Source organism: Danio rerio, chromosome 12 (assembly GCF_049306965.1).
Source record: "Danio rerio strain Tuebingen ecotype United States chromosome 12, GRCz12tu, whole genome shotgun sequence".
NCBI classification, from domain to species: Eukaryota; Metazoa; Chordata; class Actinopteri; order Cypriniformes; family Danionidae; genus Danio; species Danio rerio.
The window spans coordinates 51,485,723-51,502,500 of NC_133187.1; the positions used below are offsets into that span (position 1 = coordinate 51,485,723).

General features: G+C 39.7%; 2 protein-coding genes and 1 pseudogene across 8 annotated transcripts in view; all 3 read left to right on the forward strand.

Annotated features, from left to right (window-relative positions):
* LOC100333251 (protein mago nashi homolog) lies at positions 1-2,204 on the forward strand (annotated as a pseudogene).
* Positions 1,939-9,076, forward strand: LOC100333111 (zinc finger protein 503). Its single transcript, XM_002667029.7, has 3 exons — positions 1,939-2,298; positions 4,323-4,683; positions 7,793-9,076. The coding sequence occupies exons 1-3, from the start codon at positions 2,227-2,229 to the stop codon at positions 8,347-8,349; spliced, it is 990 nt and encodes a 329-aa protein (XP_002667075.2). The 5' UTR covers positions 1,939-2,226; the 3' UTR covers positions 8,350-9,076.
* Positions 9,077-13,272: 4,196 nt separating this feature from the next.
* Positions 13,273-16,778, forward strand: part of LOC101884692 (catechol O-methyltransferase domain-containing protein 1) — a 9,398-nt gene continuing 5,892 nt past the window's right edge. Inside the window, exons 1-2 of one of the 7 annotated variants that reach the window (XM_073919055.1) lie at positions 13,273-13,314; positions 16,357-16,521. Coding sequence is in view for 1 of the 7 variants with exons in the window: in XM_073919052.1 (XP_073775153.1) it covers positions 16,345-16,417 (73 nt within the window). In the remaining 6 variants the exon portion in view is untranslated. Of the gene's footprint in view, positions 13,801-14,404; positions 15,449-16,183; positions 16,522-16,778 lie in introns of those variants that run through there. The other 6 variants (XM_073919057.1, XM_073919058.1, XM_073919053.1 and 3 more) reach the window with 6 other exon arrangements.

Here is a 16,778-nt window from a genome sequence, read left to right on the forward strand (position 1 = left end):
ATGTCCACCAGTGACTTTTATTTGAGGCACTGTGGGGAATTAAGGTAAATTGGGTCACGATTTTCTGGAATTGAATTCAGACGGAAAGCGGAGATCTGCAAACAACAGCAACAAGAACAACATCATGATCTGAAAAGAGGCTTAGAGGTGTGATGGAGGAGTTGAAGAGAATCATTGACGACACTGAAATCTCTAAACACCATGCCTTTGCCTCCTCCACACAGGAACTGGAGATTGTGATTGGTGATGAGCACATTTCTTTCACAACCTCTAAATACGCATCTTTAATTGATGTAAACCAGTCCAAGGACCCAGAAGGACTGAGAGTTTTCCTGGTTACCTGGTTCAGGATCTCAAATGCTTGTTTTCAGTCTCATCGGCCTCCACATCAATATCAAGCCCATCTCTCTGCCCGTTTTCAGATCGTGTTTTAGTTATGGTTTGAGCTACTCTCAGCATTTGCAGATTGTTCGGTGGTTAGTTTTGTTGTTTATGAAATGTGTTCGACTGTTAAAAATAAAACATCGGGAATCTCATGTGACAGTACAACAGCACTGCTGCTTCAGGATTTATCAACACAATCTCACGGCAATCCGTAACGTTTGGATTTAGTGGCTAACTCGTATGAATTCATACGGTCTAATACGAACAAATTAGTCTGATTTGCTCATCCCCAATGACGGTTGGGTTTAGGGGTGGGGTTAGGTGCCACGCCTCCTTTTTAAATTCATACAACTTCGTACGACTGAACTCGTATGAATTCGCCACTAAACTAGCAAAACATAAAATACTTACGATGTCTCGTGAGATCAGGCTGCATATTTCAGACACATGGACACATCGGATAATTAAGTGGAGCAAAGCGACACCACACAGCACACGCAGCTCCATCATCCATTGATAAATGAATTTAATATAAAGAGCGCAACATTTTCAGGCTGGAGAGCATGTTTAATGCAGGAATGTGGCTGATATGCTGCAGCGGCCCCTTTAAATACGAGATCAATGTAGTGAATGTTGACGCTCTCGCTGCCGGAGCTGAAGACAGCGACCTCTGACAGTCTCACCGCCTTCAGTGTGAACGCACAGTCAGGTTAAAAATCAGAGGAGGTGTGCTGTTTCAGCTCATTTTAAATAAGTAGTGTGAACAAGCAGAAAAATCCTGTATTTAGTGGAGAGATGGATGTTTTACAGTGTTCATGCTGGCTTTTATTTCCTCACTGTTTCCCACACATCTGCTGCACCTGTCAATCACAGCACACTGCAATGTGATTGGCTGATGGAGAACACTACATTATTATTCATGCAAACATTATGCAGACAAAACACCTCAACGATGAATTTTTACAATCAAATCATAAATATTGGATCTATTGACGCATTTTAAGTTTCAACTCTTAAAACAAACATTAATTACACTCTGAACTTTTGTCCACATTGACCAACTTTGTGTTGAAATAACCCTCATTTGTTGAGTGTGGTGGATAAATGAATACTTTTAAAGCTACAGAAACACTTCTAATTATACTTGCGTTATTAGTATCACAACTCTAATCAGATCGGAATATTATAAATATTTTGCATAAGCTATACTAGTAAGAATATTTACACCTATTTTTAGCCCATCACTGAATATATGTATTCATTTTTTTATTTTAATTCTAGTAATTTTATTTACTATCATGCAAAGTTGTATATGATGTATGCACTGTACCAAACTCGTGTTTCTAACGGCACTTGCATTGTAAATCAGAAATAAAGTCAGTATTATTTAATTTCCTCTTATATTTAACCCTCCCAAAATCATTTCACATACAAAACTGAAAACAAACGCCCACTGCAGTAACGTCACACGCCCCCCAGACCTGTCAATCCCCGATCGCTGCGCTGTGATTGGCCGGCGGTGAAGGCTTTAATCTCGTGCGCTCGTGAACGCGCGGCAGTGTGGAGAGTGCGCGGATGCTGGGAGTGTGTCTGCTCCATTACTCCTGCATTAATAACCTCTGGTGAGAAGACGGATTACTCTGTTTTAATGTACTTTGTCTGTTTATAACACCGGGACGCACTTGTTGGAGATACTTGACGGCTGTTTGAAGATGCGTTTGCAGACCGCGGCACATTCTGGATGTGTTTAGGGTACTGTGTCTGGTTCAGTGTGGGAGAAAAGCCGACAGTTCCAGAGCCGCAGATCCAGAGCCCCGTAGAGCCGCACAACCAGACGCGGCAATGCTGAGCGGACACCTCCTGCACCCGGAGTACCTGCAGCCTCTGCCGGCCGCGCCCGTCAGCCCCATCGAGGTACACAGATGCGCTGTACACCGAGTAAACACTGGATATACACTCACCACAGAGTGCTCGTATCTATAACACGCATAATGTTAAGAGTAGGTCATCTGTAGCCGTAATATAGGCGAAAAGTACGACCATTACAAAAGTGAAATTAATATTTGAAAAGTTTTGATGCAAATTAAAAAACTACTAAAATAAATAAATAAATTAAATTAAAAAATTTCGAGGTAAAGACGCTTTTTACAGTTTCTACTTATAAAGAGGTCACAGATTGAAACATAATAAATTTAATAAATAAAAGTAATATATTTCCATGTAGCCTATTTAAATGTCAAAAACATAATTAAATATGACATTTTCCCACACTTTTTCTGCCTATGGTGCCCATGCATACGTGTCACATTTAATGTCATGTATAATATAATATTTTACAGGCTTAAATGCCATGAAATTGGAAATATGCTGTCATGTGAGCTAATCATGTTCTGACTTAATTTTATTATTTACGCAAGCTGATTTAAGTCAGTTTGACAAGATAAGTTTGATGGACTTATTTATTTTATTTATTAGATTTATTTTATTCAGCATAAAAATTTAAGGCAACCAGAATTTATTTCACATTGTAGATGTTATTTTTTTTTTCTATGCAATTGAATTTTTTTGTATTTGTGTAAAAATAGTAAGTGCATAATAATTTATAATTAAATACTTCAATAATTATATTAATGTAATGCATTAGAAAAGTCACTATTAGACTATCTTATAATTCTGTAAGATAAAAGTTCCTCAGTGAACATATAAACAACAAATCTGATACGCAAAAATTCTATAAAATCAAAAAATTATGTAAATGAACCATCCAAAAAATAAAATATGTGTGTATTTGCAAAAAAACTGATTTCTGACAAATTATAAAATGATGGTCATTCATTTCTGTGCAGATTAACTCTTCAAAAACACACACACACACACACACACACACACACACACACACGTCTGTCATATTTTGATTTGTTTCTTCAAGACTGACCTATTTTCAACTCTGCAGGTATTGTAGCTATAAACAGAAGGAAATTAATCATCCATGCTGTCGTCTGCAAACACATTTATTGCAGATACAGAAGGATATAATAAACCTGCTGACGTCTGATTTAAAGTCTCTGCAGTGCTTCAGATTTAAGGTTCTCGAGTCATGCAAAAAAACAAAACAAAATGTAATGCCAAACCACAAATAAAGACAAAAGAAAAGCCTGAAACGCGCTTGATGGACACAGAGTTATTTATTATGCATGAGAGAATATTTACAGAGACACAAAGACGGTTACACAACTCCACTGAGAAAATTATACGAGTCTAGGAAAGAGTTTTACATGCAATATCATTACTAGACTCACATATATCAACATCTTTCCTGAAAATTAATCAGTAAGCTTGTTTATTTACATTTATAGATTTCACATTTAACAAGAAAAAGCAATAAATTAATAAGAATGATTTATTGAGACCAATGCACACACTGCAAACATGCCTTTCTAGAGTTTTGTCTTGTTTCTAGTCTATTTTTATATCTCTAAGTCAAAAATATAGTGTTGTTTTCAGAAATAATGAGTCAAAATGAAGAGAGCTTTTCATTAAAACAAGCAAATAAATCTGAAGAGGGGGAAGAAACAATCTAGTTTTCAAATTGAAATAAGATTGTTTGGCAGATAGTACTAAAAATATGATTCTGGATTCACTCAATTATTTTAAGGTAACTGGTTGCAAACAATGTATGAGCTGAATCTAAACCAACCAATTGAATTGAGTGATGTTCAACTTATTTTCTTTGTTTAAACTCAGCCCAGATCAACTGTTAAACGCTACTAACCTTACAATAAATGTAGTAAATCCAATGAAGAGCTGTTTTTCCAGCGTTCTTGTTTGAGGAATCCTATTTAAACAAGACAAAACCTCTAAGAAAAGCCTGTTCTGCAGTGCACTGGCCAGCACAGCAGCAGTGTGAAATCTCTTATTTAAGCAGCTCTTCTCCACAGCTGGATGCCAAGAAGAGTCCTCTGGCTCTGCTGGCCCAGACCTGCTCTCAGATCGGAAAGTCTGGTCCTCCTTCCCCGGGCAGAGACTGCAGAACCAGCCCCTTGAAGATCTGCCAGATCGGAGCCGAAGACAGATCCAGCTTCCAGCCGTACTGTAAATCCCCGGAGAGCAGAGACTCCAGCGCGGAGAAGAGCGGTGCTCGGGCCGGGAGCGCCATCTGCAGGCCGGACACCCCGCGCTCCGGCACCGGCAGCCCGAGCTCCAGCAGCGGAAGCGGCCGAGCTGAGGCTCCGCGGGCAGGCAGGAGGAGCAGTGATACCCGCCGGAGCTCCAGCCCGGAGAAACCCGACAGCACCGCGGGTCAGTGTCGAGTCAGCAGAGGACGAGATTATTAGTCCTCATGTGAAGCTTACATTCCAATATATTACAGTTGAACAGATTCAGGAGTTTCTCACAGTGTTTCCTCTAATATTTGATCTTCTGGAGAAAGTCTGATTTGTTTTATTTTGGCTAGAATCAAAGCAGTTTTACATTTTTTTAACACAATTTTAAGGTCAATATTATTCACCCCTTTAAGCTATATTTGTGTCGATAGTCTACAGAATAAACCATCATTATACAATAACTTGCCTAATTACCCTAACCTGCCTAGTTACCCTAATTACCCTAGTGAAGCCTTTACATGTCACTGTAAGCTGTATAGAAGTGTCTTGAAGAATATCTAGTCTAATATTATTTACTGTCATCATGATGAAGAGAAAATAAATCAGTTATCAGAGATGAGTTATTAACACTATTATGATTAGAAATGTGCTGGAGAAATCTGCTCTCCATTACACAGAAATTGGGGGAAAAAAATAAACGGGGTCTAATAATTCAGGGGGGGCTAATAATTCTGACTTCAACTGTATATATATATATTCAATGCTCAGCATAATTGACTTAAACCTCCTTATTCCTCCATTTCAGTGAGTATAGTCAGTGTATTTTGGTGCATTTAAACAAAACAGATTTATTAAACAGATATATTTATTCATTTAATAGTTTAGTCACCAAACATACAGAGAAATGGAAAGATAAAACAATTAAATTCAAGCAAAATATTTCAAAAACAAATGACAACCTACAAAAACCCTTTATTGCTTCTCTTGAATCTTCCTCTTTTGTGAAGGTGTGTTTAATATTTTCTCTGGCATGTAAATGTGGCTGTGCTAGTGTTTGGAGCGTTATCATCGGTTATTGTGTTAGATCAGCTCCAGATTTGGCTTCAGCACTGACTAATCTAATGTATCTGCACACATATAATATTGTAGAGCTTCCTATTAAACATGCGTTTAAAAGAGAGATTTGGGAAGAGTGTACGCATACAAGTCAGAATTATTAGCCCCCCTGACTTATTAGCGCCCCTGTTTATTTTTTTTACCCATTTTCTGTTTAACGAAGGGAAGATTGTTTCAGCACATTTCTAATCATAACAGTGTTAATAACTCATCTCTAATCACTGATTTATTTCCTCTTTGTCATTATGACAGTAAATAATATTAGACTAGATATTCTTCAAGACACTGTGTTCAGCTTACAGTTACATGTAAAGGCTTCACTAGGGTAATTAGGGTAACTAGGCAGGTTAGGGTAATTAGGCAAGTCATTGTATATTGATGGTTTGTTCTGGAGACTATTAATAAACAAATTAGCTCAAAGGGAATAATCATTTTGTCTATAAATGTTTTTTTAAAAATTTAAACTGCTTTTATTCTAGCTGAAATAAAACAAATCAGACTTTCTCCAGAAGAACAAATATTATCAGACACACTGTGAACATTTCCTCAATCTGTTCAACATTTAACAAAAAAAAAGAGAAACAAAATTCAAAAGGGGGTGAATAATTCTGACTTCAGCTGTCTACGCTGAGCACTGTATATATGCACACACTACTGGTCAAACGTTTGGGCTCAGTGTGATCTGAATGTTTAAAATCAGCTTCTCCTGCTCACCAAGGCTGCGTTTAATCATCAGTACAAGTAGAAAAACTGAAATGTCTTCAGAGTCACATGATGCTTCATAAATCACTCTAATATCACTTATTATTATTATTTTTAATGAAAGCAGTAATGTCTGGAGTAATCGTTTAATTTAAAACTACGTACAATAAGAGCTGTTATTTACCATTTTAATAAATATTTAACAATTTCCTCTTTACATTTAATAAAAACCGCCCTCATGAACAGTAATTTACTTTAAAAAAAAAACATGAAAACAGAATAAACTGACCCCAAAGTTTTGACGGGTACTGTACATATGTGTATATTTATATATATATATTAACCCAGTTGATGTTAGATTTAAAGCCTCTGCAGTGGTTTGTATTGAAGTAGTCATGCACAAAACACTCATACTGCCATCAAGACAAGTAAAGAGTCTGCTGAAGCTTTTGAAATCAGATGAAATGATGCGTTCACACATGCGCATTACTGATATACATAGATATATACACTAGATATGGCATAGGGACCCTGAGCATGCGTCAATAGCGCCGCCACATTGGTACAGTGCTCCCAGCACAAGTGTCATTCAACCGCACTAGTCAAGACAGTGTTATTACGTGAAGATGCGGGACTTTAGCGCTGTCTACGGGTGTAGTAACGAGCAAACAAAGAAAACAAAGCACAAAGGCAGAACATTTCATAGGTAATATTAAGTTTTTTTTCTGTTTTTGTATGTTCTGAACTCTTGTGCTAATCAGGTAGCGTTATTGATGATAACAGTCACTTACTGCATTCACCATACGGCAAAGCAGCTTCAACTCACACTAAACACTCGGCTTATGCTAGTTTTGTTGAATAAAATCAGCAAACAATGCAGGAGAAATATGACAACGAGATGCTGCGCTGCCAGAAACTTTTTGTCGGCTAACGTTAGTGAAAGAGTCGTTCGGAGGATTCATTCACAAGCGAATCGCTCCCTCCGTCAGTATGAGAAGTGAAAGCGGTAGAGGAGCTGTGTTTCAGGACATGATTAGATCAAGTTTAACAGGGAGGGTGAATAGTACATTTCTGTACACACTAACACAAGCTGTTTGTCAGGAATGCCCGTGCGGTCACTGATCCATCAATGTAGAAAAGTGAAGTAAAATTATCATTTTCAGAATTAGAAAAAAAAAATTACATACTAACATCCAGGAAAACTCCCGATCACAGATATATGTGTATATGTGTATATCTCTGGCTTTGGATGGCCACAGTCCTCCACTGTACAGTGGTCCCGCATTCATTTCAAAGGAGCGCTACCCTGTAGCAAGATGGCGGCGCTATTGATGCATTCCGTCTAATAGACAACAATAGGCCAGGCGACATCTAGTGTATATATCTATGACTGATGTACAGCATCAGTGTGAGCGTCACACACCTACAGCTGTCCTCCACTAGTGGACTGTTCTGTTCATCTCTGTGTTGTCCGTCTCTGATTGCAGACTCCAGCAAAGCGCAGGAGGTGTGCAGACCCGAGGGCTCGGTGTTGGCATCATCATCCTCATCTTCATCAGTAGCATCTCCCGTTTCTCCGTTCAGATCCGCTCCTCCAGTGTTCCCGGTGTATCCATCAGCGTACGCAGCGTTCGCTCAGCCCTCGGTGGTCAGCAGTAAACCCAGCGCAGCGTCAGTGTTCTGCAGAGACCCGTTCTGCTTCAGCTTCTGCAGAGCGGACCCCTCGTACCCGCTGATGTACGCCCGCCCGCCGCTGCGCCCGCTGTACCCGCTGTACCCGCTGCTGTCCGCCGATCCGCAGGCCTGCAGCGGAGTGTGTGTGGACGGAGCCTGCGGGAAACACTCCTCATCCTCAGAGGAGCTGCTGCTGCATCTGCAGACTCACCCGGCGCTAGAGAAACTGCGGTACGGCGGAGCAGGGGGCGCTCCACATGCCCCGCCGGCCCTCAGGAACACACATCCCGCACTCGGGGCCCGATTCCACCCCTATAAGAGCCCTTTCTACCCTCCGTACACTCTGTCCAGTGCGCTGGGGTACCAGTGACGCTTCACTCCTCATCTCAGGACTATATTTATTACTGTGAGCTTTAAAAGCGGATTAAAGGGTCAGTTCACGCAACAATTATAGCGTACTCACTGTTTACTCTCACTCAAGTGTTAACTTGCTTTAAAGGGGACTGCTCATCTGTGCTTCATCTATAATGCTCTTAGTCTATGCTGACATCATCTTCAGCAGCTCAAACACTCTAATGGCGAATGGACAGACGGCTGCTTCTCACTCAGGCCTGCTGGACATGCTAATGAGATGGAGACTAGTGGGCGGGGCTTTCCCCTCTGATGACATGTACAAAGAGAGAATGCCAATCAAACACAAAAGTAGATGATCTGAAAAATGTGAAAACCTGTAACCATTGATGTCTATTGTATGACTATACTACTGAAGTCAATGGTTACTGTTTCCCAGCGTTATTCAGAGCATCTTCATTAGTGTTCAGCAGACCTTTTAAAGGTCTGGAAACACCTGAGAGACAGTAAATAAGAGCACATCTGTATTTGTCAGTGAATTCTCCCTTTAGATCAGACTCTTCCTGGCTTTATCTGTGAGGGTGATTATTGTGAAACACACACTGTGTGAAGTCTTGTAGTCAAGCTCTGCATGTCTGTTTTTACATGTACTTGAATTATACATGGAGGTTTGTGTGGAGAGCTGTTTATACTGCGCCATTCTCAGGGAACAACACTTAAAGCAATTAAAGGAGGAATCATCCTGATGCTCTGCTGTCAGTCATTTCCACACTCACTCACTCACTCACACACTCACTCACACACTCTCCTTCACTCTTTCCCTTAGTTTATCAGGGGTCGCCACAGTGGAATGAACCGACAACTATTCCAGCATATGTTTTACACAGCGGATGCCCTTCCAACTGCAACCCAGTACAGGGAAACACCCATACACACTCATTCACACACACACACACACACACACACACACACTCATACACTACGGCCAGTGTAGTTGATCAGTTCCCCTATAGCGCATGTGTTTGGACTGTGGGGGAAACCGGAGCACCCAAAGGAAACCCACGCCAACACGGGGAGAACATGCAAACTCCACACAGAAACACCAACTGACCCAGCCGAGACTCAAACCAGAGACCTTCTTGCTGTGAGGCGATCATGCTACCCACTGTGGCGCCCTGTTAATTAATAATACACTTATCATTAGATTAGATTAAATATTATTAGATTAACCAATCAGATGACATATTACATCTGAAGATAAGCAGAGAGTGGCATTAGTGTAGACTTTTATTTGGTGTATTGTCTAAGTCTCTCACCTGTAACTCCGCTGTATGGCATCATGTTTTGAACTGAACTGAATTTTATTTGACAGATTTTAGACAGGCTGCACAAAAACACTAGCATCCCGTACATTTTGAAATAGAATCTGTGGAGGATTAAAGCACAGTAAAGCCCTGGACTTGTTTCCACTGCAGTCCTCACTGTTAAATAACACTAAATGCAGATGATGCATAAACTAACAGTACCTGCACATGTTAAATCAGGAGCAGAATAATTCACAAATACTCTCCATCATTCATTCATTTTTCTTTTCAAATTAGTCCCTCTATTAATTTGGGGTCACCACAGCGGGATGAACCATCAACTATTCCAGCATGTTTTATGCAGCGAATGCCCTTCCAGCTGCAACCCTACTCACATCTAAAATAAAACACCCAAACTGATTATCCTCAAACAACCATCTTCTGATCGCTTTTCTGAACCTCCTCAAGTCTTTATTTGTTTGACTGATTCTGGTCATTTGTTCCACATGACTGCACTGATATACAACACATACTTCCCCCACTAGACTTCTACATTTAAATCAACAAATATTAAAATCCCGACCGCTAGTGCTGTATGAACACTGCTGCCTCCCCATTTGAAAATAGTTCACCAAATAACCACATTATTAAGCATTTTACACAGCAGGCCCAGCTGTACAACACACTCTGTCACTAGCAGCTAACATGCTGAACTCTTGAACAACTCTTTGTGCAAATGTAGGATGAGTTTTTTAATTATTTGTACTCATTTATGTTGTGCCTTCTGCAGTTTTTCCTTCATCCTCCGGGAGCAGCTACTGAACCAGAATGAGTTCATGTAATCAAAATGGGCTTGAATCAGAGCTCCTGTTGATCCTTTTCCATAATGAACATGGCTAAGAACCTCATTTTTCCACACATCTTCATCAAAACCGTTCTTGCATCATGATCATTTATTCTCTATTGAACATCCCAAATCATTTACAACATTTTCAACTCCATTTTCCAATCATTATTCCCGACTACAGAACTGTCATGTTTCATTCATTTCACTCTTGAAGCAAATAAAACAGCCTCTGCTTCACCTGTGTGTATGAACGCTTATTGTCTAAAATCAGCTGTACACACTCTTTAACTGGGAACTCGTGATGTCTTCCAGAGCACTGTTGTCTTGATGAAACACTAGCTAACATAATTACATCATTAACTTCATGAGGCCACAAGAAAATCAGGTCAAGTCAATGCAAGTAAATAATCTCCAACATGTGTTTACATCAGGACGTCTGTGCAATCACTGCTGCAGCCCTCTTTTGAAGATTAGTGGGTCAGAATAACCCTCTGTTGAGATGGTAAAGATGAGTAGATCAGTCTTACTGTTCTGAGGCTGAAGATCCTCCATCTCCTGACAACACCAGCAGCCTGCATCAGTCATGTACACTCACATCTGAAGATTAAAACAAGACATAGTCAACACACACTCACAGCTTAGCATCTACAGTGTGTGTGTGTGTGTTTTACACCTCTGACACTCTGAGCAGAAGATTAATGACAGACCACTCTCTCGGTCTGCAGAGAATGACAATTACACACACACACACACACACACACACACACACACACACACACACACACACACACACAGCTCAGATTGATGTGCCATCATGTTGAAACACTTGCATTTGTGTTTAAGCAGAACAACACACACATTTCTCACGCATACATTCTCATACTCACACACACAAACACACGCTTTCACACACATTAATTACCTAAATACTAATACTAACTGAATACTCCTGAAGGAAAGTGTCCTGATAATGTGTGTGTGTGTGTGTGTGTAGTGTCCTCTTATACTCTACTAGAGGATTTTGCTTTCATATGTCGGGAACTTCAACAGCTTCTCTTGATGATTTGCTTTATTTAACATGTTCATGTGTTTATTATTGATGATTCTCTATATTCATGCTGTCACTATGTGGACACAGAGACTGTGGAGGTGAACTGATGATCATCTCGGTGCTCTTAGTTCTTTTTTAAAGTGATTTCAAGCACTGACAATGAAAACAAGAGTGTGTTGAGCTGCTGCGCCACCTGCTGGACAACATCAGCCCTGCAGTCTCTGATCTCACACACACACACACACACACACGCACACACATCTTTATATTTATAATAATCTGATTCAAAAAATGGGTGTCACGGTGGCTCAGTGGGCAGCACAATTGCCTCACAGTAAGAAGGTCTCTGGTTTGAGCCTTGGCTGGGTCAGTTGGTGTTTCTGTGTGGAGTTTGCATGTTCTCCCCGTGTTGGTGTGGGTTTCCTCCGGGTGCTCTGGTTTCCCCCACAGTCCAAACACATGTGCTATAGGGGAACTGATCAACTACACTGACCGTAGTGTGTGTGTGTGTGTGTGTGTGAGAATGAATGTGTATGGGTGTTTCCCAGAACTGGGTTGCAGCTAAAAGGGCATCTGCTGGGTAAAACTTGTCTGGAATAGTTGTCGGTTCATTCCACTGTGGCAAGCCCTGATGAATAAAAGCACTAAATTGAAGGAGAATGAGTGAATGTAAATGTGCTCTCTTTAGCTCAAAAACACTTCAGTAAATGATTGTCCTGCTCTATAAACTGAACTCTGCACACACACTGATCAGCATACATTATAATTATATATATATAATGGTGTATAGTTGTATATTAATTATATTATATTAATTATATTTATATTTTAAATTATATTAATAATATAATAAATACATATAAGATATTATATATAATGTTAAAATAATACTATAATTAGAATATTAAAATTTACTATATATTTTTTATTTTAATTATATTTTATCATTTATATTAAATTATTAATTATTATTAAATTTTATTAATTTTATTATATATAATTATTATAGATATTAATTATTATAATATTATATATATTATATTTTAGCGCAAATATGATTATTAGCCAAAATCAACATCAGTGTGGCTGAGTGTAATACATTAAAGCTTTATGAAGAAGATAAACACCATTAATTACTACATTAAGTGTGCTTTTAGCCTTTAATACATATCTTACTGCCCCCACAAACATAAAAAAAAGTCCATTAAATAATAAAATTCACTGATTTACTCTTTAGGGACTATTAAGAGTTGCTGATTTGATATTGCATTAATGTCTGCTATTATATTTTCTGCTTCTGCAGTGTTTTTATCTTTGTTTTAATCCAGTTATACTTTAATTTAAGTTATCTCACATAGTCATTTAGGCTTTTCAGTCATTTAATTTACCCTCAATTATTATAAGCAACAAAAGCTGTTTTAATTTAATCCGAAATAATTTTTTTAATCAGAAATACTCCATATAGTGAAGGATTTCCCCTGTATTCTTGTCCTGTTCAACTATTAAAATATTATTAAATCAACATTCATTTACTTGAGGGTTGTAGTTTTTATAGGGGTTATAGTTAATTCAATAATCAGACAGAAAAGTGCCTTGTTTGATGGTTTAAGTGATCCAAATAGGTGATGATAATGCACTATATTGTGTTTTACTGTGCTGAGCATGATGATGAAGAGTGCTGGCTGATGTTTAATATTCATGCTCATTATGTAAATCAGTGATCTCCTCCCCCTGAACTGAAGCCATTTTCCAGCAGAACAGAAGAGGAGAGCAGCAGAATCCGTGAGTTTACAGCTTCATCTCTCTCTTTATTCTTTATCTGTTGAATAAGCAGCGCTCGCTCATTATTACCGCTGACCGACAGCGCGCCCCGCTTCATGACGTCACGCGTGCGTCGAATGATGCTTTATATTAGCTTTATGACATCATCATCATGTTTGGTCCAGTAATCAGCATGTTCGGGGAGAGTTATTCACTGTGAACATCATCATCATCATCATCATCATCAGTGTTGCGTTACTGCCGTTTCCACGGTGAGCGTCAACACACACGCGCGCAGACACACACCACAGAGAGAAAGATACATTTAAATAAAAAAACATTATTATGACAATATCATTCGCGCACATTACTGCAGAAAATCCGTTAAAGATATGAGGAATATTAAATCTACAGTAGATGTCCATGTGTAGAGGGGCCGTCAGGTGACCGGAGTGACGTCATGCCGTAAAGCGAAGAGATCACGCGCATCGACAAAAGCGGGATTTTGTGAGTGTGTGTGTGTGTTTGGGGGTGGGGGGGCACGTGATGTTTTTCATGTTTTGTCATGCACAAATAATGACTTTTATCTTATAACACTAACTCCTTTTATGTTCCGTTTTGTTGCTTATTAAATAAATTATTAACTACTGTGTATGTCTACCGAGAATTATGTACAATCACCGGCCAGTTTATTAGGTACACCTGTCCAACTACTCGTTAATGCATATTTGTAATCAGCCAATCACATGGCAGCAGCTCACTGCATTTAGACATGTAGAAATGGTGAAGAGGATCTGCTGCAGGTCAGAGCGAGCATCAGAATGGGGAAGAAAGGGGATTTAAGAGACTTTGAATGAAAATATGGAATAGAATAGCTTATAATAAATTCAAAATATTAAGAATAGTCAAAACTGTGAAAATAAAATTGAAATTTAAGAACAAAAAGTCCAGATATTATGAATAAGTTTGAGTAAAGTTGAAATATTATGAATTGTCAGCTTGTTTTGGTGTGCTGTGGGGTTGCTAGGCAGTAACTAAGGTGGCAGCAGTAAACAGAAACAGATGCTGAAGCTCATGGAGGTTTCCTCACGGGTTTGTTCCACTGGCACAGTTCCTCTCGGACATCCCTGCATTGTTCATGTGGCTTGGAGAAATTTCAGAGAAGTTTACAGAGACAAGCGGAGGAGACACAGATTACTGGCAGCCCATAGAGACGAGGTCAGTGAACTCTCCGAATGCTCCGACACAGAGGAAATATCCAGTGAGCGGCAGTTCTGTGGGCGCAAATGCCTTGATGATGAGGCCAGAGGTCAGAGGAGAATGGCCAGACTGGTTCCAGCTGATAGAAAGGCAACAGTAACTCAAATAAGCACTCGTTACAACCGAGCTCTGCAGAAGAGCATCTCTGAACACACAACACGGCCAACCTTGAGGCGGATGGGCTACAGCAGCAGAAGAGCACACCGGGTGCCGCTCCTGTCAGCTAAGAACAGGAAACTGAGGCTACAATTCACACAGACTCACCAAAACTGGACAATAGAAGATTGGAGAAACGTTGCTGCTCTGATGAGTCTCCATTTCTGCTGACACATTCGGATGCTCGGCTCACAATTTGGCCTCAACAACATGAAAGCATGGATCATCCTGCCTTGTATCAGCGGTTCAGGCTGGTGGTGGTGGTGGTGTAATGGTGTGGGGGAGATTTTCTTTGGGTCCATTAGTACCAATTGAGCATCAACGCCACAGCCTACCTGAGTATTGCTGCTGACCATGTCCATCCCTTTATGAGCACAGTGTCTCCATCTTCTGATGGCTACTTCCAGCAGGATAACGCAGCATGTCATAAAGCTCAATCATCTCAGACTGGTGTCTTGAACATGACGATGAGTTCACTGTACTCAAATGGCCTCCACAGTCACCAGAGCTCAATCCAATAGAGCAGCTTTGGGATGTGGTGGAACGGGAGATTGGCATCATGGATGTGCAGCCGACAAATCTGCAGCAACTGTGTGATGCTATCATGACAATATGGAGCAAAATCTCTGAGGAATATTTACAGTAGCTTGCTGAATCTACAACACCAGGGGTTAAGGCAGATCTGAAGGCTAAAGTGATCCAACCCGGTACTAGAGAGGTGTACCTAATAAAGTGGCCAGTGAGTGTATATAGGCCCAGCCCAGACCTTTTTCAAGATCTTTTATACTTTTCAAATGTCCAAAATAAACTATATATATATCGTTATTTTAGACATTTTAAAAGTATAAAAGATCTTGGATCAACCAATAAAAGATCAAACTAAAAGTTGATAAAGTGAGACAAAAAGTCAAGAGTATTTTGGAAAGAAACACACACACACACACACGCATGCATGCATGCATACCTGTGTGTGTGTTTCTATCCAAAATACTCTTGACTTTTTGTCTCACTTTATAAATTATAGGTGTACAATTCAATAACAATACTTATTTTTCATGCAATTTTCTCAAAATAAGCTTTTTCCTCTGCACTGAGCTGTACATCTCTCATTTATTGATTTTCCCTCAGCTCAGTTCCTTATTTATCAGGGCTCACCACAGTGCAATGAACCGCTGCTGTGCATTTCTTTATATTTATCAATTCTCAAGGCTAAAAACAGATAGACTCTTAAAAGAGACTCTGTTCATGAATTACTACAAAACAAGAGTAGCAGCGATTACTGAATTATAGACAGAGATAAAAATGTCCTTTGTAAACACACACACACACACACACACACACACACACACACACACACACACACACACACACACAATATTGAGTCCTGTGTGAAGTCTGGAATACTGTGGGAGTGTTGTAAGCTTGCTCAGTTAAACATTGACTCTTTATTGATCTATTCATTTATTTATCTTTCAAAGTTCAAAGTCCTGCAGTGAGTTGAAGATTCACCGGTGTGAGTTTGTTCCGTGTTTTACGGTAACGGAGTGTATATGTGTGTGTGTGTGTGTTTGTGTTGTTGCTCACCTCAGGTTAACAGTGTGGTGATAATAATTGATTTATTAATATTATTCGCGGATGTTCCTCCAGAGAGACGCGCTGATCGGCTCCGCGGTGCTCGCCCTGTCGCTCAGTGCCGGATTCTTCATCGGTAAGAACCGCAGAACCGAGAAACTGCCGCCGGAAGAGCCGCGTGTGTTTCCCGGAAGTGCGTGACCTCGAGTACTGTGCACGACGCTGTTCGTCACGTCTGAAGTAAATAGGCTTTGCGGAGGAAAGTTTCATTTTAGAAATGTTTTAGATAAATGCAGTCCCTCGCACATATTGTGTTAATTATATACAGGCTAAATAGATAACTCGTAAATCCAAGAGTTTTAAAGGTGGCTCTTAAAGCGACAGTTCACCCCAAAATGACCATCATGTACTCTTGTTCCACACCTGAGAGTTTCTCTCTTCTGCTGAACACAAAACAAGATATTTAGAAGAATGCTGGAAAACAGACAGTATTTTCA